The sequence below is a fragment of the Nerophis lumbriciformis genome, linkage group LG33 (genome assembly GCF_033978685.3).
Source record: "Nerophis lumbriciformis linkage group LG33, RoL_Nlum_v2.1, whole genome shotgun sequence".
In the NCBI taxonomy this organism is placed as follows: Eukaryota; Metazoa; Chordata; class Actinopteri; order Syngnathiformes; family Syngnathidae; genus Nerophis; species Nerophis lumbriciformis.
The window spans coordinates 4,065,778-4,087,305 of NC_084580.2; the positions used below are offsets into that span (position 1 = coordinate 4,065,778).

Here is a 21,528-nt window from a genome sequence, read left to right on the forward strand (position 1 = left end):
AATTCAAAACAATAGTCCCAGCTATGTGTAATTAAAGTACCAATGATTGTCAGACACACACAAGGTGTGGCGAAATTATGGGTGACAAACTATATAATAATTACTGTTTTTTTTAGACATTATTGTGGGCCTCTCCTGTAAGAATAGAATAATAATAATAAGAATTGTCACAGCCTGTTCCTCCAATGGGCTCACCACTCATGGGAGGGGCCAATAAGGTTGGGTGCATTGTGAGCTGGGCGGAAGCCGAAGGCAGGGCACTTGGCGGTACGATCCTTGGCTACATAAGCTAGCTCTTGGGATGGGGAACGTCACCTCGCTGGGAGGGAAGCAGCCAGATCTGGTGCGCGAGGTGGAGAAGTTCCGGCTAGATAAAGTCAGACTCACTTCGACGCACAGCAAGGGCTCTGGAACCAGTTCTCTCAAGAGGGGCTGGACTCTCTTCCACTCTGGCATTGCACGCAGTGAGTGGCGATGGGCTGGGGTGGCAATTGTTGTTGCCCCCCGGCTCAAAGCCTGCATGTTGGACTTTAACCCAGTAGACAAGAGCGTAGCTTCCCTCTGCCTTCGGGTGGGGGGACAGGTTCTGACTGTTTGTGCTTACACACCGAACAGCAGCTCAGAGTACCCACCCTTTTTGGATTCCCTTGAGGGAGTACTGGAGAACGCTCCCTCGGGTGATTCCCTTGTTCTGCTGGGGGACTTCAAAGCTCATGTTGGCAACGACATTGAAACCTGGAGAGGCGTGATTGGGAAAAATGGCCACCCGAATCTGAACCCGAGTAGTGTTTTGTTATTGGACTTTTGTGCTCGTCACGGATTGTCCATAACAAACACCATGTTCAACCCTTGGCCGCAGTTCCATGATCGACTTTGTAGTTGTGTCATCGGATTTGCGGTCTCATGTTTTGGACACTCGGGTGAAGAGAGGGGCAAAGCTTTCTACCGATCACCACCTGGTGGTGAGCTGGCTCCGATGGTGGGGGAGGATGCCAAACTGCCTCTGGGACTCCAGTGGCAGCAGAGGCAGTGGACAGGTACCAACAGGTCAAGCGGTGTGCGGCGTCAGCGGTCGCGGGGGCAAAAACTCGGACATGGGAGGAGTTCGAGGAAGCCATGGAAAACGACTTCCGTACGGCTTCGAAGCGATTCTGGACCACCATCCGCCGCCTCAGGAAGGGGAAGCAGTGCACAGTCAATACCGTGTATAGTGAGGATGGAGTGCTGCTGACCTCTACTGCGGCTGTTGTGGATCAGTGGAGGGAATACTTCGAAGACCTCCTCAATCCCACCAACACGTCTTCCTATGAGGAAGCAGTGCCTGGGAAATCTGTTGTGGGCTCTCCTATTTCTGGGGCTGAGGTTGCCGAGATAGTTAAAAAGCTCCTCGGTGGCAAGGCCCCAGGGGTGGATGAGATCCGCCCGAAGTTCCTTAAGGCTCTAGATGCTGTGGGGCTGTGTTGGTTGACAAGACTCTGCAACATTGCATGGACATTGGGGGCGGTACCTGTGGATTGGCAGACCAGGGTGGTGGTTCCTCTCTTTAAGAAGGGGAATCGGAGGGCGTGCTCCAACTATCGCGGGATCACACTCCTCAGCCTTCCCGGTAAGGTCTATTCATGTGTACTGGAGAGGAGGCTTTGCCGGATAGTCGAACCTCGGATTCAGGAGGAACAGTGTGGTTTTCGTCCTGGTCGTGGAACGGGAGACCAGCTTTATACTCTCGGCAGAGTCCTTGAGGGTGCATGGGAGTTTGCCCAACCAGTCTACATGTGCTTTGTGGACTTGGAGAAGGCATTCGACTGTGTCCCCCAGGAAGTCCTGTGGGGAGTGCTCAGAGAGTATGGGGTATCGGACTGTCTGATTATGGCGCTCCGCTCCCTGTATGATCAGTGTCAGAGCTTAGTCCGCATTACTGGCAGTAAGTTGGACCCATTTCCAGTGAAGGTTGGACTCCGCCAAGGCTGCCCTTTCTCACCGATTCTGTTCATAACTTTTATGGACAACATTTCTAGGTGCAGTCAGGGCATTGAGGGGATCCAGTTTGGTGGCTGCAGGATTAGGTCTCTGCTTTTTGCAGATGATGTGGTCCTGATGGCTTCATCTGGCCAGGATCTTCAGCTCTCACTGGATCGGTTTGTAGCCGAGTGTGAAGCGACTGGGATGAGAATCAACACCTCCAAGTCCGAGTCCATGGTTCTCGCCCGGGAAAGGGTGGAGTGCCAACTCCAAGTTGGGGAGGAGATCTTGTCCCATGTGGAGGAGTTCAAGTACCTCAGAGTCTTGTTCACAAGTGAGGGAAGAGTGGATCGTGAGATCGACAGGCGCATTGGTGCACCGTCTTCAGTAATGCGGATGCTGTATCGATCCGTTGTGATGAAGAAGGAGCTTAGCCGGAAGGCAAAGCTCTCAATTTACCGGTCGATCTACGTTCCCATCCTCATCTATGGTCATGAGCTTTGGGTTATGACCGAAAGGACAAGAGCACGGGTACAAGCGGCAGAAATTAGTTTTCTCCGCCGGGTGGCGGGGTTCTCCCTTAGAGATAGGGTGAGAAGCTCTGTCATCCAGGAGGAGCTCAAAGTAAAGCCGATGCTCCTCCACATCGAGAGGAGCCAGATGAGGTGGTTTGGGCATCTGGTCAGGATGCCACCCAAACGCCTCCCTAGGGAGGTGTTTAGGGCACGTCCGATCTGCCTTTTTTATCCTGTTTTGCAAGACCCGTGTCACATGACTTAAAACGTGACATCCCATTGGCTGGACAGGATGGATCGCTTCAGTCTTAATTTACCGGAAGTGAGTCTTGTTTTTTGAAGCTGCGAATTTTTCGACATTTAATTTTTCAGCACTACATTTTTTTTTGCACTGAATTTCTATACACTGATTTTTTTACACTGATTTTGTATACAATGAATTTTTATACATTGTTTTGTTTTACGATTTGCATATTATACACTGAATTTTTATACATTGATTTTTTTATACACTGAATTTTCAAACAAAATTTAAATTGTCAGCATAATTTGTTGTAAAAAAAAAATCACTTCACAAAATTCAAATGCAATAAATTCTGTTACATAAATACAGTGTCAAAAAAGGATTTTGTAGTAAAGACACAAATTAACCTCCATAAAAAACAGATATTATATTTAAAGACCAAACTTTGTGTCAGCTTTGTGGTGTAGGTGACATGGTGTATTATTAGCAGCTTTTAGTTTTAAAATTTCCGCTTTTTCGCATTACATTTACATTCAGGAAATAGTTACAATTGTGAAAAAATGTAAATCTAAGACTTCTACTGATTGTAACGGAATTGATATGGAAACGATAAAAAAGGTTATTGAAGAGATCTCAGGACCATTAATGTATATTAGTAACCTATCATTTCAAACAGGTAAATTTCCAAACAAAATGAAAATAGCTAAAGTTGCACCAATTTACAAGACTGGCGACAAACATCAATTTACAAACTATAGACCTGTTTCTTTACTTCCACAATTTTCTAAAATCATTGAAAAACTGTTCAATAACAGATTAGAGAGTTTCATAAATAAAAATAGAATACTCGAAGAGAACCAATATGGATATAGAGCTAATGTTTCAACTTCGATGGCTTTAATTGAAATTACAGAAGAAATTACCAATGCAATAGATAGTAAAAAATGTGCGACAGCAGTTTTTATGGATCTAACTAAAGCATTTGACACAATTAATCACAATATTTTAATCAAAAAACTAGAACGATATGGCATCAGAGGGTTAGCCTTAAACTGGATAAGAAGTTATCTAATGAACAGGAAACAATACGTGAAGCTAGGCGAATACACGTCTACAACGCTGAATATATCCTGTGGTGTACCTCAGGGATCAATACTAGGACCGAAATTATTCAATCTCTATATAAATGACATTTGTAAAGTTACAAAAGATTTAAAGTTAGTATTATTTGCGGATGATACAACAGCATTTTGTTCAGGAGAGAACACACAGAAGATACTACAAATAATAACAGAAGAAATTAACAAATTAAAAAGATGCTTTGACAAAAACAGACTATCGTTGAATCTCAGTAAAATTAAAATAATGCTATTTGGTAACAGTAGAAGAGAAAGTCAAACACAAATACAAATAGACGGAATAGAAATTGAAAGAGTAAATGAAACCAAATTTCTAGGTATAATGATTGATGATAAATTGAACTGGAAATCTCACGTAAAAAATATACAACATAAAGTAGCAAGAAACACGTCAATAATGAATAAAGCAAAACATGTTCTAGACAAAAAATCACTTCATATTCTCTACTGCTCACTAGTGTTACCATATCTGAGTTACTGTGTAGAAATATGGGGAAATAATTACAAAAGTACACTTCATTCATTAACGGTGTTACAAAAAAGATCAGTTAGAATAATACATAATGTTGGATATAGAGAACATACAAATCCTTTATTTATTGAATGAGAAATATTGAAATTCCACGACATAGTGAATTTGCAAACAGCTAAGATTATACACAAAGCAAACTATAACCTGCTACCCAAGAATATACAACAATTATTCTCAAAAAAAGAGGAGAAATATAATCTTAGAGAGAAATTAATTTTAAAACATTTGTACGCACGTACAACACTTAAGACCTTCAGTATATCAGTATATGGAATTAAATTATGGAATGGATTAAGCAAAGCAATCAAACAATGTACTAATATGATCCACTTCAAGAAACTCTTCAAACTTAAAGTGTTTACAAAGTACAAAGAAGAAGAACCATGATAAACATTCTGAATGTATTTAATTCATCCATTCTTTCATTCTTTCACTCTCAAAATAATCTTACTATCTCATCATATGAAATGTAACTTACTTCACCAATTATTATTTATTTACTTATTTTTATTGTGATTACTTATGGAGTATATTGTGAATAAATTGAGAACAGGAAGTGAACAAAAGTTTTTAGCAACTGTTATGTAAAAGAAAAGGGGTAGGATTAAATAAGCTCTGCTTCTTCCTACTCCTTTTCGAACATGTTGAAAAGAGAAACTGGAGATGGTGATGTATCATGCTGTATGCTTGCATGTTCGAAATAAACTCAAACTCAACTCAACTCAACTCATTTAATTTTGTGTTTTTTGGTGGGGTTTTTTTTTTTAACATTTTTGCCGTTTTAAATGTTCTTTTTCTGACAATATGCTGCCACCAACAAAACTTGGCTGTACTTTGGTCACCCAACTATATCCAACAATACAACTCTTCTTAAGTAAACACATCCTGCTCTTTATTACATCAATCCTAGTTGGGATGAATCACCTTGGGTAAATGAAGAGTTGGCAAATAAACAGATGTAAATCAGGGAAGGAGAGCTTAGACAGCAAAGAGGTCAGGAAGTGACGCTGTAAATAAACACACAAGCAGATAAATCAGCTTCATGAAATGATCCAGCCACTTTCAGTAACACTGAAGTACTGTTGCGTTCCACTCTGTTTAGTTAAAAGCACAGCTTAATGTTTCTTTAGGAGTGTGTTGTGTAGCTGCCACAGTATAAATGCACAATTGAATAACTTCCTGGAGACCCTGCAATTTGGCAGCCGAGTGTGAAGAATTCTGCTGGCATGACGTACAGTACTGTATAAGCCAGCAGACCGGAGTTCTATAACATCCTGTTATCACCATTGATAAAACATACAGTATATCGCAGGAAAAGGCACCAGTGGTTGGGCAAAATTTGACTAAATGAATAAATTACCAATTTTGTAATTGTATTACATTTGCATTTCACACTTTTCACAAAGACACGATGCATTCTTCATGCAGAAAAACAAATGCTTTGATTCAGTTTGAGTTTTTAACCTTGTAAAGGTACAAATGTGTGTCATAAACATGTCACTTTCCCTCTAAAAGCTGACAGAACCCCTAATTAATTCCTCTCTCACACACAGCGTAACTTCCAGTTGAGGAACTTGAAAGTTCATTATGCTGCTCTGGTGCCTCACAGTGTTCCCTTTGATTAGAACTGCTCTGTTTACATCCTGTGGGCCATTCTGACTCATTTTCAGCTTCTTTTAATCAGAATCACAATCAGAATCAAAATCAGATTCTGATGTTTCCCTCTTGTTTTCATGTGGTTTTTTTTTTGCCTTTTGGTTTGGGACCCTTTGGGACTGTGTGACAAGGGGTGGCACTTTCGTGATTTCTGCGGTGCTTTTTTGTGAACTTCTGGATCTGCCTCCCGGGAGCCTTTTGTCTATGGAGACCAGCTGCTGGGTCTCTGCCACGCCAAAGTCCGTTTGGAGAGACTGGAAGAGATGCGGATGAAGAAATAGGGCTGCGGAGCTGGCGCTGAGCGCCGGGACGGACAAGCTTCACAGTGTCTTGGCTGAATGAGCAGGTATCAGACACCTCGGTCTCCTTAGACGTATCCTCGCTCATCTATGCGGACTGGACACTGGCCGAGAGTTGGTGGGCGGCCGAGGGTTGAGTCGGCTCTCTTGGTTGCTTTGTTGGGTCTGCTCCTGTCTCTGGCCTTGCTCCCCCCACTCCAGCAGACGATGGCGTGGAACACCGCAGAGGCCACCACAGTGTATATGGTTTTTTTGTTGTTGTTTTACTTCTCTGGCTGTGTGTAGAAGTGGCTGATTGCATCAGCTCTGCTCTTTTAATGTATTTAATGTCCTTTGTGTTGTTTGATGTTTCGCTCTTACACACATGTTTATTTGTGCTATGGCTATGAGTTTTGTTCTCCTTGCCCTCAGTCTGGACCCCTCCTCCAGGGGCCCGGGCTTAGACTGAATATTTTTCTCTCTCCCCAGCGTTTACCTATTTCTCACCTTTTTTGTAAGGGGTGCCGGGAGTTGGCAGACCCGTCAGCGATCCTGTTCTGTCTCCCTGTAATGTTTGTCTGATCTTGAATGGGATTGTGTTTAAAATCTTAATTTCCCCTCGGGGGTTATTAAAGTATTTCTGATTCTGATTCTGTTTTAAAGTGTTGCTCAAAGCAGACCCCTAATTTAATCTCAATGATGTTCACTTTCATCTATTCTTCTGTTATCTATGACATAACCCAGTGTTTTTCAACCACTGTGTCGCGGCACACTAGTGTGCCGTGAGATACAGTCTGGTGTGCCGTGGGAGATTCTCTAATTTCACCTATATGGGTTAAAAATATTTTTTGCAAACCAGTAATTATAGTCTGCAAATGATGTGTTGTTGTTGAGTGTCGGTGCTGTCTAGAGCTCGGCAGAGTAACCGTGTAATACTCTTCCATATCAGTAGGTGGCAGCCGGTAGCTAATTGCTTTGTAGATGTGGGAAACAGCGGGAGGCAGAATGCAGGTAAAAAGGTATCTAATGCTTAAACCAAAAATTAAAAAAAGGTGAGTGCCCCTAAGAAAAGGCATTGAAGCTTAGGGAAGGCTATGTAGAATGAAACTAAAACTGAACCGGCTACAAAGTAAACAAAAACAGGATGCTGGACAACAGCAAAGACTGACTGTGGAGCAAAGACAATGTACATGACATGACAATCAACAATGCCCCCACAAAGAAGGATAAAAACAACTGAAATATTCTTAATTGCTAAAACAAAGTAGATGCGAGAAATATCGCTCAAAGAAAGACATGAAACTGCTACAGGAAAATACCAAAAATAAGAGAAAAAAACACCAAAATAGGAGCGCATGACAAGAAGTAAACACTATACACAGGAAAACAGCAAAAAAGTCCAAATAAGTCAGAGTGTGATGTGACAGGTGGTGACAGTACACCTACTTTGAGACAAGAGCTATAGTGATGCATAGTTGGTTATGATTTAAAGTCATATCCAACAATTGCGACAACAACTTTTTACTGTCAACTGAGTTTCGTTTTTTAATGATTTCTGCTGGTGGTGTGCCTCCGCATTTTTTCAAAGCAAAAAATGTGCCTTGGCTCAAAAAAGGTTGAAAAACACTGACATAATCTGATGGAGCCTATAACAGGTGGGTGACATAGTGCTAGTTAATGTGCAATGTGTGCAATACTGTAGTATGTTGTGTAAACCTCACTTCCTGACGGGTTAGGAACCGTGTTGGACGATGAGTTGACAGCCCATTGCATTTATTTGATTGGCTAGCGCTGCTTGACTTGAAGGGTAACTACATTTGTTTAGTCAATCTTTATGAGAGACGAGAACACAAATGCTTTTTTTTTTTTTAATGCATTGTAATTCGTAAATAAATGTAAATAAAAGTCAGTTTACAACAGAGTCAATGGGATGTCCTCCATTTCGCCCATATAGTCCTCTAAAAAACCTTCCAAACACCACCAACAATATTCCATTGACATTTTGTGACCTGAATATTAAGTATTGGTGATAATTGTTATTATAAGCACTAACGTAGACAAACTATTTTTAGCGGCACCATGATCACAGAGAGCTAACGAGATTGTGCTGCTGGTGAGCTGTTTCCTGTTTGTAATGCTTAGTCCGCATTACTGGCAGTAAGTTGGACCCATTTCCAGTGAAGGTTGGACTCCGCCAAGGCTGCCCTTTCTCACCGATTCTGTTCATAACTTTTATGGACAACATTTCTAGGTGCAGTCAGGGCATTGAGGGGATCCAGTTTGGTGGCTGCAGGATTAGGTCTCTGCTTTTTGCAGATGATGTGGTCCTGATGGCTTCATCTGGCCAGGATCTTCAGCTCTCACTGGATCGGTTTGTAGCCGAGTGTGAAGCGACTGGGATGAGAATCAACACCTCCAAGTCCGAGTCCATGGTTCTCGCCCGGGAAAGGGTGGAGTGCCAACTCCAAGTTGGGGAGGAGATCTTGTCCCATGTGGAGGAGTTCAAGTACCTCAGAGTCTTGTTCACAAGTGAGGGAAGAGTGGATCGTGAGATCGACAGGCGCATTGGTGCACCGTCTTCAGTAATGCGGATGCTGTATCGATCCGTTGTGATGAAGAAGGAGCTTAGCCGGAAGGCAAAGCTCTCAATTTACCGGTCGATCTACGTTCCCATCCTCATCTATGGTCATGAGCTTTGGGTTATGACCGAAAGGACAAGAGCACGGGTACAAGCGGCAGAAATTAGTTTTCTCCGCCGGGTGGCGGGGTTCTCCCTTAGAGATAGGGTGAGAAGCTCTGTCATCCAGGAGGAGCTCAAAGTAAAGCCGATGCTCCTCCACATCGAGAGGAGCCAGATGAGGTGGTTTGGGCATCTGGTCAGGATGCCACCCAAACGCCTCCCTAGGGAGGTGTTTAGGGCACGTCCGATCTGCCTTTTTTATCCTGTTTTGCAAGACCCGTGTCACATGACTTAAAACGTGACATCCCATTGGCTGGACAGGATGGATCGCTTCAGTCTTAATTTACCGGAAGTGAGTCTTGTTTTTTGAAGCTGCGAATTTTTCGACATTTAATTTTTCAGCACTACATTTTTTTTTGCACTGAATTTCTATACACTGATTTTTTTACACTGATTTTGTATACAATGAATTTTTATACATTGTTTTGTTTTACGATTTGCATATTATACACTGAATTTTTATACATTGATTTTTTTATACACTGAATTTTCAAACAAAATTTAAATTGTCAGCATAATTTGTTGTAAAAAAAAAATCACTTCACAAAATTCAAATGCAATAAATTCTGTTACATAAATACAGTGTCAAAAAAGGATTTTGTAGTAAAGACACAAATTAACCTCCATAAAAAACAGATATTATATTTAAAGACCAAACTTTGTGTCAGCTTTGTGGTGTAGGTGACATGGTGTATTATTAGCAGCTTTTAGTTTTAAAATTTCCGCTTTTTCGCATTACATTTACATTCAGGAAATAGTTACAATTGTGAAAAAATGTAAATCTAAGACTTCTACTGATTGTAACGGAATTGATATGGAAACGATAAAAAAGGTTATTGAAGAGATCTCAGGACCATTAATGTATATTAGTAACCTATCATTTCAAACAGGTAAATTTCCAAACAAAATGAAAATAGCTAAAGTTGCACCAATTTACAAGACTGGCGACAAACATCAATTTACAAACTATAGACCTGTTTCTTTACTTCCACAATTTTCTAAAATCATTGAAAAACTGTTCAATAACAGATTAGAGAGTTTCATAAATAAAAATAGAATACTCGAAGAGAACCAATATGGATATAGAGCTAATGTTTCAACTTCGATGGCTTTAATTGAAATTACAGAAGAAATTACCAATGCAATAGATAGTAAAAAATGTGCGACAGCAGTTTTTATGGATCTAACTAAAGCATTTGACACAATTAATCACAATATTTTAATCAAAAAACTAGAACGATATGGCATCATAGGGTTAGCCTTAAACTGGATAAGAAGTTATCTAATGAACAGGAAACAATACGTGAAGCTAGGCGAATACACGTCTACAACGCTGAATATATCCTGTGGTGTACCTCAGGGATCAATACTAGGACCGAAATTATTCAATCTCTATATAAATGACATTTGTAAAGTTACAAAAGATTTAAAGTTAGTATTATTTGCGGATGATACAACAGCATTTTGTTCAGGAGAGAACACACAGAAGATACTACAAATAATAACAGAAGAAATTAACAAATTAAAAAGATGCTTTGACAAAAACAGACTATCGTTGAATCTCAGTAAAATTAAAATAATGCTATTTGGTAACAGTAGAAGAGAAAGTCAAACACAAATACAAATAGACGGAATAGAAATTGAAAGAGTAAATGAAACCAAATTTCTAGGTATAATGATTGATGATAAATTGAACTGGAAATCTCACGTAAAAAATATACAACATAAAGTAGCAAGAAACACGTCAATAATGAATAAAGCAAAACATGTTCTAGACAAAAAATCACTTCATATTCTCTACTGCTCACTAGTGTTACCATATCTGAGTTACTGTGTAGAAATATGGGGAAATAATTACAAAAGTACACTTCATTCATTAACGGTGTTACAAAAAAGATCAGTTAGAATAATACATAATGTTGGATATAGAGAACATACAAATCCTTTATTTATTGAATGAGAAATATTGAAATTCCACGACATAGTGAATTTGCAAACAGCTAAGATTATACACAAAGCAAACTATAACCTGCTACCCAAGAATATACAACAATTATTCTCAAAAAAAGAGGAGAAATATAATCTTAGAGAGAAATTAATTTTAAAACATTTGTACGCACGTACAACACTTAAGACCTTCAGTATATCAGTATATGGAATTAAATTATGGAATGGATTAAGCAAAGCAATCAAACAATGTACTAATATGATCCACTTCAAGAAACTCTTCAAACTTAAAGTGTTTACAAAGTACAAAGAAGAAGAACCATGATAAACATTCTGAATGTATTTAATTCATCCATTCTTTCATTCTTTCACTCTCAAAATAATCTTACTATCTCATCATATGAAATGTAACTTACTTCACCAATTATTATTTATTTACTTATTTTTATTGTGATTACTTATGGAGTATATTGTGAATAAATTGAGAACAGGAAGTGAACAAAAGTTTTTAGCAACTGTTATGTAAAAGAAAAGGGGTAGGATTAAATAAGCTCTGCTTCTTCCTACTCCTTTTCGAACATGTTGAAAAGAGAAACTGGAGATGGTGATGTATCATGCTGTATGCTTGCATGTTCGAAATAAACTCAAACTCAACTCAACTCAACTCATTTAATTTTGTGTTTTTTGGTGGGGTTTTTTTTTTTAACATTTTTGCCGTTTTAAATGTTCTTTTTCTGACAATATGCTGCCACCAACAAAACTTGGCTGTACTTTGGTCACCCAACTATATCCAACAATACAACTCTTCTTAAGTAAACACATCCTGCTCTTTATTACATCAATCCTAGTTGGGATGAATCACCTTGGGTAAATGAAGAGTTGGCAAATAAACAGATGTAAATCAGGGAAGGAGAGCTTAGACAGCAAAGAGGTCAGGAAGTGACGCTGTAAATAAACACACAAGCAGATAAATCAGCTTCATGAAATGATCCAGCCACTTTCAGTAACACTGAAGTACTGTTGCGTTCCACTCTGTTTAGTTAAAAGCACAGCTTAATGTTTCTTTAGGAGTGTGTTGTGTAGCTGCCACAGTATAAATGCACAATTGAATAACTTCCTGGAGACCCTGCAATTTGGCAGCCGAGTGTGAAGAATTCTGCTGGCATGACGTACAGTACTGTATAAGCCAGCAGACCGGAGTTCTATAACATCCTGTTATCACCATTGATAAAACATACAGTATATCGCAGGAAAAGGCACCAGTGGTTGGGCAAAATTTGACTAAATGAATAAATTACCAATTTTGTAATTGTATTACATTTGCATTTCACACTTTTCACAAAGACACGATGCATTCTTCATGCAGAAAAACAAATGCTTTGATTCAGTTTGAGTTTTTAACCTTGTAAAGGTACAAATGTGTGTCATAAACATGTCACTTTCCCTCTAAAAGCTGACAGAACCCCTAATTAATTCCTCTCTCACACACAGCGTAACTTCCAGTTGAGGAACTTGAAAGTTCATTATGCTGCTCTGGTGCCTCACAGTGTTCCCTTTGATTAGAACTGCTCTGTTTACATCCTGTGGGCCATTCTGACTCATTTTCAGCTTCTTTTAATCAGAATCACAATCAGAATCAAAATCAGATTCTGATGTTTCCCTCTTGTTTTCATGTGGTTTTTTTTTTGCCTTTTGGTTTGGGACCCTTTGGGACTGTGTGACAAGGGGTGGCACTTTCGTGATTTCTGCGGTGCTTTTTTGTGAACTTCTGGATCTGCCTCCCGGGAGCCTTTTGTCTATGGAGACCAGCTGCTGGGTCTCTGCCACGCCAAAGTCCGTTTGGAGAGACTGGAAGAGATGCGGATGAAGAAATAGGGCTGCGGAGCTGGCGCTGAGCGCCGGGACGGACAAGCTTCACAGTGTCTTGGCTGAATGAGCAGGTATCAGACACCTCGGTCTCCTTAGACGTATCCTCGCTCATCTATGCGGACTGGACACTGGCCGAGAGTTGGTGGGCGGCCGAGGGTTGAGTCGGCTCTCTTGGTTGCTTTGTTGGGTCTGCTCCTGTCTCTGGCCTTGCTCCCCCCACTCCAGCAGACGATGGCGTGGAACACCGCAGAGGCCACCACAGTGTATATGGTTTTTTTGTTGTTGTTTTACTTCTCTGGCTGTGTGTAGAAGTGGCTGATTGCATCAGCTCTGCTCTTTTAATGTATTTAATGTCCTTTGTGTTGTTTGATGTTTCGCTCTTACACACATGTTTATTTGTGCTATGGCTATGAGTTTTGTTCTCCTTGCCCTCAGTCTGGACCCCTCCTCCAGGGGCCCGGGCTTAGACTGAATATTTTTCTCTCTCCCCAGCGTTTACCTATTTCTCACCTTTTTTGTAAGGGGTGCCGGGAGTTGGCAGACCCGTCAGCGATCCTGTTCTGTCTCCCTGTAATGTTTGTCTGATCTTGAATGGGATTGTGTTTAAAATCTTAATTTCCCCTCGGGGGTTATTAAAGTATTTCTGATTCTGATTCTGTTTTAAAGTGTTGCTCAAAGCAGACCCCTAATTTAATCTCAATGATGTTCACTTTCATCTATTCTTCTGTTATCTATGACATAACCCAGTGTTTTTCAACCACTGTGTCGCGGCACACTAGTGTGCCGTGAGATACAGTCTGGTGTGCCGTGGGAGATTCTCTAATTTCACCTATATGGGTTAAAAATATTTTTTGCAAACCAGTAATTATAGTCTGCAAATGATGTGTTGTTGTTGAGTGTCGGTGCTGTCTAGAGCTCGGCAGAGTAACCGTGTAATACTCTTCCATATCAGTAGGTGGCAGCCGGTAGCTAATTGCTTTGTAGATGTGGGAAACAGCGGGAGGCAGAATGCAGGTAAAAAGGTATCTAATGCTTAAACCAAAAATTAAAAAAAGGTGAGTGCCCCTAAGAAAAGGCATTGAAGCTTAGGGAAGGCTATGTAGAATGAAACTAAAACTGAACCGGCTACAAAGTAAACAAAAACAGGATGCTGGACAACAGCAAAGACTGACTGTGGAGCAAAGACAATGTACATGACATGACAATCAACAATGCCCCCACAAAGAAGGATAAAAACAACTGAAATATTCTTAATTGCTAAAACAAAGTAGATGCGAGAAATATCGCTCAAAGAAAGACATGAAACTGCTACAGGAAAATACCAAAAATAAGAGAAAAAAACACCAAAATAGGAGCGCATGACAAGAAGTAAACACTATACACAGGAAAACAGCAAAAAAGTCCAAATAAGTCAGAGTGTGATGTGACAGGTGGTGACAGTACACCTACTTTGAGACAAGAGCTATAGTGATGCATAGTTGGTTATGATTTAAAGTCATATCCAACAATTGCGACAACAACTTTTTACTGTCAACTGAGTTTCGTTTTTTAATGATTTCTGCTGGTGGTGTGCCTCCGCATTTTTTCAAAGCAAAAAATGTGCCTTGGCTCAAAAAAGGTTGAAAAACACTGACATAATCTGATGGAGCCTATAACAGGTGGGTGACATAGTGCTAGTTAATGTGCAATGTGTGCAATACTGTAGTATGTTGTGTAAACCTCACTTCCTGACGGGTTAGGAACCGTGTTGGACGATGAGTTGACAGCCCATTGCATTTATTTGATTGGCTAGCGCTGCTTGACTTGAAGGGTAACTACATTTGTTTAGTCAATCTTTATGAGAGACGAGAACACAAATGCTTTTTTTTTTTTTAATGCATTGTAATTCGTAAATAAATGTAAATAAAAGTCAGTTTACAACAGAGTCAATGGGATGTCCTCCATTTCGCCCATATAGTCCTCTAAAAAACCTTCCAAACACCACCAACAATATTCCATTGACATTTTGTGACCTGAATATTAAGTATTGGTGATAATTGTTATTATAAGCACTAACGTAGACAAACTATTTTTAGCGGCACCATGATCACAGAGAGCTAACGAGATTGTGCTGCTGGTGAGCTGTTTCCTCGCTTCGGCGCTCGTGAAAGTTTATTCCACATTGTAAATAATGCCTCTCATAGTAGAAGGATGAGGACATAATCCGACAAGTTGGTCAAGTTTGACAGCCAATTTAGACTCGCAATGGCGAGAAAGACGCAAAAAGACTTTTGGTTTCACCCCCCTTTTTTCTTTGCGAGGATTATAAGGCATTTTTCATCAAACGGGAATATATAAACATCCTAGCAGTCTGCATCCCAGCGACAGCAGACATTGTACAGTAAGTGATGTTTAAATATGTTTGTTGGCTCACATGGTGTCTGCAGTGAGTAGTAGTCAGTGATGCTGTCAAAGGAAAATGCAAATGTAAAGCCCATCCATCCATTTTCTACCGCTTGTCCCTTTTGGAGCCTATCTCAGCTACATTCTGGCGGAAGGCGGGGTACACCCTGGACAAGTCGCGTTTGTGAAATTAAATTGATAAAAATACGTAAATATTACATCTTATTATGAATGTGCATGTTACTACATTATATACATACTTACAGCGTGTATATAAAACGTTGATGGAAGTGTTTGGATGTTTTTTAAGCGCTTTATAGACAGAATAGAGGAATCCCCATGCTCAATTGTTAGCGGACTTTTGCATTTATTTACTAGTTAGAATGCATAAAAAAAGAAGAACATTATATGCGTTCTCATCTTACATAAGGATTGGGAATGATAGACAAAGTTCCCCAAAAAGTGCAGTTCCTCTATAACTCAAATTCAGTGGGAATTTGAGGTTGCTGGTTTAAACCCAGGCAGCACGGTGGAACAGGGGTTCCACCGAAGTTTGCGAAGTTTGCATGTTATCCCTGTGACTGTGTGGGTTCTCTCCGGGCACTCTAGCTTACTCCCACCTCCAAAGACATGCACCTGGAGATAGGTTGATTGGCAACACTAAAGTGGCCTTAGTGCTCACTGCTCCCCTCACCTCCCAGGGGGTGAACAAGGGGATGGGTCAAATGCAGGACACATTTCACCACACCTAGTGTGTGTGTGACAATCACTGGTACTTTAACTTTAACTTTTAACTTTAACTTTTAACTTTAGTTTGTGAATGCATAGGCGCCAATCTACATTTCTGCCAGTGGGTGATCGGACGGGCGGTAAATCTGAAGCTACTTTTCTGAGCATGTGCGGTTTTTGCTTGGTGGTGAGAAAGAATTTGCTATCAATCCCACGTGGGTGCCCGGCATCGTCCGTGGGTGCTCGGGATCGACGCCTATATGTGTAAATGTGAGCGTGAATGTTGTCTGTCTATCTGTGTTGGCCCTGCGATGAGGTGGCGACTTGTCCAGGGTGTACTCTGCCTTCTGCCCGAGTGCAGCTGGGATAGGCTCCAGCAACCCCCAACACGCCGAAAGGGACAAGCGGTAGAGAATGAATGGTTTAAACCCAGCGTGTGCAGGGCTGGACTGCGTGGGGTGCCCACTATGACCTGCAACTGGATAAAAACTGATGGATGTATTATCCATCCATCCATCCATTTTCTACCGCTTGTCCCTTTTGGGACCGCGGGGGGTGCTGGAGCCTATCTCAGCTGCATTCGGGGATTATGATTACTCAAAAATATAAATAACTCAAAAATATAAATAACTCAAAAATATAAATTAACGCTTATTTGCATGGACGCTTGTTGCCAGGCAGATAACAAGCCACCAGGCAGAATTCTCAGGTCACAATAAATTGTGCCCTTAAGGCCAGTGTTTTTCAACCACTGTGCCGTGAGATATTGGCTGGTGTGCCGTGGGAATTTATGCAACTTCACCTAATTGGTCCAAAAAACATTTTTTGCAAATCAATAATTATAATCTGCAAATAATTTGCCGTTCCTTAGTGTCTGTGCTGTGTCGAGCTCGGCAGGGTAACCATGTAATACTCCACGTCGGTAGGTGGCAGCAGGTAGTTAATTGCTTTGTAAAAGTCGGAAGGTGTCGGGTGAGATGGGGACGGTTTGTCGTGAACTCAATATGCAAAAGGTAAAAAGTAGTGATGGGTCCGGCAACACCGATGCATCGGCGCATGCGTCGAGTTCATAGAGCGAAACCCTGTGTCGGTGCGCGTATCGCTTTTAGAAAGTCACGTGACCGAACACGAGCTGTTCCGGTCACGTGACCGATCATGAGCTGTTCCAGTCACGTGACCGATACGCGAACTGTGTCGCACTGACACCTGCGCGCCAAACTGTGTTTATAAGGAAGCGCATCTGTCAACGAGATGCTGCTGCCAACAGAATCCCCGCACTTCTGTCGTTGGTCAGTTCTAATTTATCGTCGTCGGAGATCATGGAGCAGCCTACTCATGGAAAAAGAAAGAGTTCCGCCGTGTGGGAATATTTTGATCATATATCGGAAACAGAGGTATTTGTGTTCATTTCCTTGTCGTTTCATCCTCTTCTCTCAAAGTTTCCACTTGATCTTTTAGAATTAGAAATCTCTTCAAAATGATTCTTAGTTTACTATTCATATTTTCTGCAGGTTAAATGTCGCATTTGTACGACAGAATTGTCGTACGTCAACAAATCCACCTCCTCAATGCTGAGGCATTATAGGGCCAGGCATGAACATGAAGTTCCAGAGACACCCAGGATAAACTCAGGTATACAGCCATTCTACAATTACTCAGTTTCTTTTTTGAGAATTAATACCCTTCTTCTTTACCTCAATTTTAACCATCAAGCTACCAGGAAGCAGATGCTGGATGAGGCTCTGCTGAACTTCATTGTGACGGACTGCCAGCCCCTCAGCATTGTGGAGAGTGAAGGGTTCAGGGAACTGGTGCAGGTCCTTGAGCCATCATATGTTTTGCCTACCAGAAAGGTTTGTGTGGAAATTATCTAAAGTTGTAGTTGATACATCCAATTTATTTCATATTTAAATTGAATACGTTGAGTTGCTTTTGGTTTGACTTGATGTTATTTTCAGACCATCAAAAAAATACTGGTGAAAAAATATGAGGAGGAACGGGAACGAGTGAAATTGGAAGTACAGCAAGCTGTGGCAGTGAGTATAACAGCTGACATGTGGACATCTGTAAACATGGAGGCTTACTTGGCTCTTACCTGTCACTACATAAATGATAATTTGCAGTTGTGTACATCTGTGTTGGGTGTGCAATACTTTCCACAAAGTCACACTGCTGACAATTTGGCCCAGGTCAAAAGGGGCATGATGGCGGACTGGGCCATAACTAATAAAGTAAAGTGTTTTGTGACCGACGAAGCACCAAACATGATTGCATCCACTAGACAGCTCCAAATTCGACACTCAATTTGCATTGCACATAGTCTTAATTTATTAGTTAGAAAATCATGTGACCAGATCCCCACACTTGCATCCATCAGACACAAAGCTAGGCACATTGTCACATACTTCAGATCGAGCACTACAGCTAAGGAGAAGCTTGCTCAAGTGCAGCAACAGATGGGACGGCCAACCCTGAAACTCATCTATGAGGTGGCAACACGCTGGAACAGCACATATGAAATGCTGTCAAGGCTACATGATGAGAAGGAGTCAGTGTGGGTATCTCTGGCCTCTCTAAAAACAGATTTGACTCCACTTACAGCTGATGAGTTTGACATCATAGGAGAAACACTTATTGTGCTTGCTCCTTTCCATCAAGCCACAGTGGAGTTGTCTGAGGAGAGGCGAGTGTCAGGGTCAAAGGTCATCCCGATGATGAAAATGCTCTACGTTGCACTAGAGCATAGTGCTTCAACCTTGCAAACACAGGCAGCCAAACACCTCCATGAAAATTTGAAGCGTCGAGTCACAGACACTGCTTCCAATATGGAGTCATTAAGTGTGTTGACCCTAGCAACACTTCTTGACCCCAGATTTAAATCACTCGGGTTCCGCAATTCTTTTAAATTGAATGACGCCATCATTCGGCTACGTTCCGAATGTGCGTCTGTCATCGGACGCACAAATGAGCCCTGCCAGGACCATCTGCAGAACAGCTGTCTGCACCCACTTCAGGCATTTATTCAGCATTATTTGTTTGTTGTTGTTTGAAATCATGTAATAAAATGCATATTTTTAGTTTTTAAGATAACCTTTGGAAACATCTGGATATGGAAGTGGGAAGGCAGACAAAAAACTCTACTGCAGATGCCATACAAGAGGTCCAACGTTACCTGGCAGAGGGAAATGTAGCTAGGTCCCAGGACCCATTGAAATACTGGGACCAACAGAAGACCACCTTCCCAAACCTCTTCCAACTATCACTTCATTTCCTCTGCACTCCCGCCTCCTCTGTGCCATGTGAGCGGGTATCTTCTACAGCCGGAGAAATAATAACCAAGAAGAGAAATAGGCTAAAATTTAATACATTGGAAAAACTGTTTTTTTTTAATAAAAATATGTAAAAAAAACAACAAAATCCCAGTCCACAAGCATCATCATTCACAACACGTTCTCTTAGATTTCCATGTTATGATACATGTTCACATTATTTATTGACTGTATCTAAAAAAGATACAAATATATTTTTATTTAAATGAAGATATGAAATAATCCTAAATTAAATACAATGACTTGATTTATATTATTGTATATGCTAGGTCATGTGGTGCTGAATTTCCCCCAGGGATCAATAAAGTACTTTCTATTCTATCCTATTCTATAAAATCAGTGTCAGTTGAGTCGGTCCATAGGTTGCCTGTAGGGATTTTTAATGTCCAGCAGATGTCAGTATTTAGTGACACAGTATCGACACAGTATCAATACAGTTTTGCAATGTGTCGAAACGCTTCATGAGGCCTCATTAACCCATCACTAGTAAAAAGGTATGTAACGCTTAAACCAAAAATGAACAAAAGGGAAAGGAAAAGGCATTGAAGCATAGGGATGGCTATGCAAAACGAAAGTAAAACTGAACTGGCTACAAAGTAAATAGAAACAGAATGCTGGACGACAGCAAAAACTTGCAGCGTGTGGAGCAGAGAAGACGTCCACAAATTACATCCGTACATGACTTGGCGAGGCCCTGTGATGAGGTGGCGACTTGTCCAGGGTGTTCCGCCCGAATGCAGCTGAGATAGGCTCCAGCACCCCCCGCGACCCCAAAAGGGACAAGCGGTAGAAAATGGATGGATGGGCATGACTTGGCAATCAACAATGTCCCCACACAGAAGGATAGCAACAACTTAAATAGTCTTGCTTGCTAACACAAAGCAGGTGCGGGGAATAGCGCTCAAAGGAAGACATGAAACTGCTACAGGTAAACATCAACAAAACAGGAAGGGCCACCAAAATAACAGCGCAAGACAAGAATAAAGCACTACATACAAGAAAATACCAACAAACTCAAAATAAGGCACGAATACCTGGTGGAGTTTCATTTTTGAACGTTTTCTGCTGGTGGTGTGCCTCCGGATTTTGTTTATGAAAAAAATGTGCCTTGCCTCAAAAAAGGTTGAAAAACACTGCCTTAGGCTAATAAGAAAGGGTAATTATAAGCCACGCCCACCTTAACCAGAAAGCTAATAACAGGAAGTATTTTGGGTAGTAAGTAAGCTATCTGTCTAAAACGTCAGTATTATATTTGCTATACTTTTTTTTTTATTTGTTTAATACACACTAATTGATGTGGCATAATTTGCCTTTAAAAGGACAATGTGGTGTGTGTGTGTGTGTGTGTGTGTAAGATCAAAGTTAGTATGAAGCGGAAGGGTACACACCGCGCATCTGCTCTTTTTGCATTGACAGTCGTGAGAAAACCCACCCCCAAACTTCTGACAGTGCATTTTTGGGGCTTGCATTTCTAGGATTGCCTCCAATTGTATATTTCATCCCACGGTAACAAAAAAGAAGAAGCTGTCACAGCCACACACACACGCAAACACGACTCGAGTGTGATTAGCTCGGTCGTGGACTAGTTTTCTCGGCGGATTTGCTTCTTGTGCCTCCGAAGTGACGTAGGAGGGCAGTGAATGGGAATATCAGTAGCGGGTGGAGAGTGAGACGTCAACCTGTCCACTCTCGTATCTCCTCCAAGGCCATCTTATTCCACTTTTGAGGACGTTTTGGGATTGGACACTAAACAAGAGCACCTCAAAAGCCTCCTTGTTGGCCCCCCTTTCCCCTTTCCTTCCTAGTAGAGGACTCTCGTAGCAAAAAAAAACCGTCCAGAATGGCCCAGATACTGCCCATACGATTCCAAGAACATCTGCAGGTAAGGAGAAATTGCTTCACGAAATGTTTTCTTCTCGTCTTTTTTTTTTTTTTTTTTTTTTTTTTTTTTTTTTTGCTGCACTTCCTCGCCCTTGCGTGTGCACACAGGCATTGCATGGCGCTTCTAAATGGGAATGTAAAAAGAGCGCTGCGGGCTGTTGCTCAATATAGCCACAGGCCTGCTTTAGCCAAGGATGACTTGGAGAAATTGAACACTGCAAACCCACAGCGTGTTTTCTTTACCTGCGTCGTATGGTGGAAATAACACAAACAAACGCCGCCTGTCATTTGCACTGCAGACGTCAGTGCAGACACTTGCCATGTTTTG

General features: G+C 41.1%; 2 protein-coding genes across 3 annotated transcripts in view; both read left to right on the plus strand.

Annotated features, from left to right (window-relative positions):
• Positions 1-17,430: 17,430 nt before the first annotated feature.
• On the plus strand, positions 17,431-19,273 carry LOC133575945 (E3 SUMO-protein ligase ZBED1-like). Of its 2 annotated transcripts, XM_061928890.1 has the most exons (4): positions 17,431-17,622; positions 17,704-17,843; positions 17,949-18,026; positions 19,077-19,273. In XM_061928890.1, the coding sequence occupies exons 1-4, from the start codon at positions 17,559-17,561 to the stop codon at positions 19,179-19,181; spliced, it is 387 nt and encodes a 128-aa protein (XP_061784874.1). In that variant the 5' UTR covers positions 17,431-17,558; the 3' UTR covers positions 19,182-19,273. The 2 variants fall into 2 exon arrangements, with proteins under 2 accessions (XP_061784874.1, XP_061784873.1); XM_061928889.1 differs by lacking the exon at positions 19,077-19,273 and having other exon boundaries at positions 17,949-19,055.
• Positions 19,274-20,800: 1,527 nt separating this feature from the next.
• cltcl1 (clathrin, heavy chain-like 1) overlaps positions 20,801-21,528 on the plus strand; it is a 72,021-nt gene continuing 71,293 nt past the window's right edge. Inside the window, exon 1 of the mRNA XM_061928881.1 lies at positions 20,801-21,201. Within this exon, the coding sequence (XP_061784865.1) occupies positions 21,160-21,201 (42 nt within the window). The 5' untranslated portion in view covers positions 20,801-21,159. The remainder of the gene's footprint in view (positions 21,202-21,528) is intronic.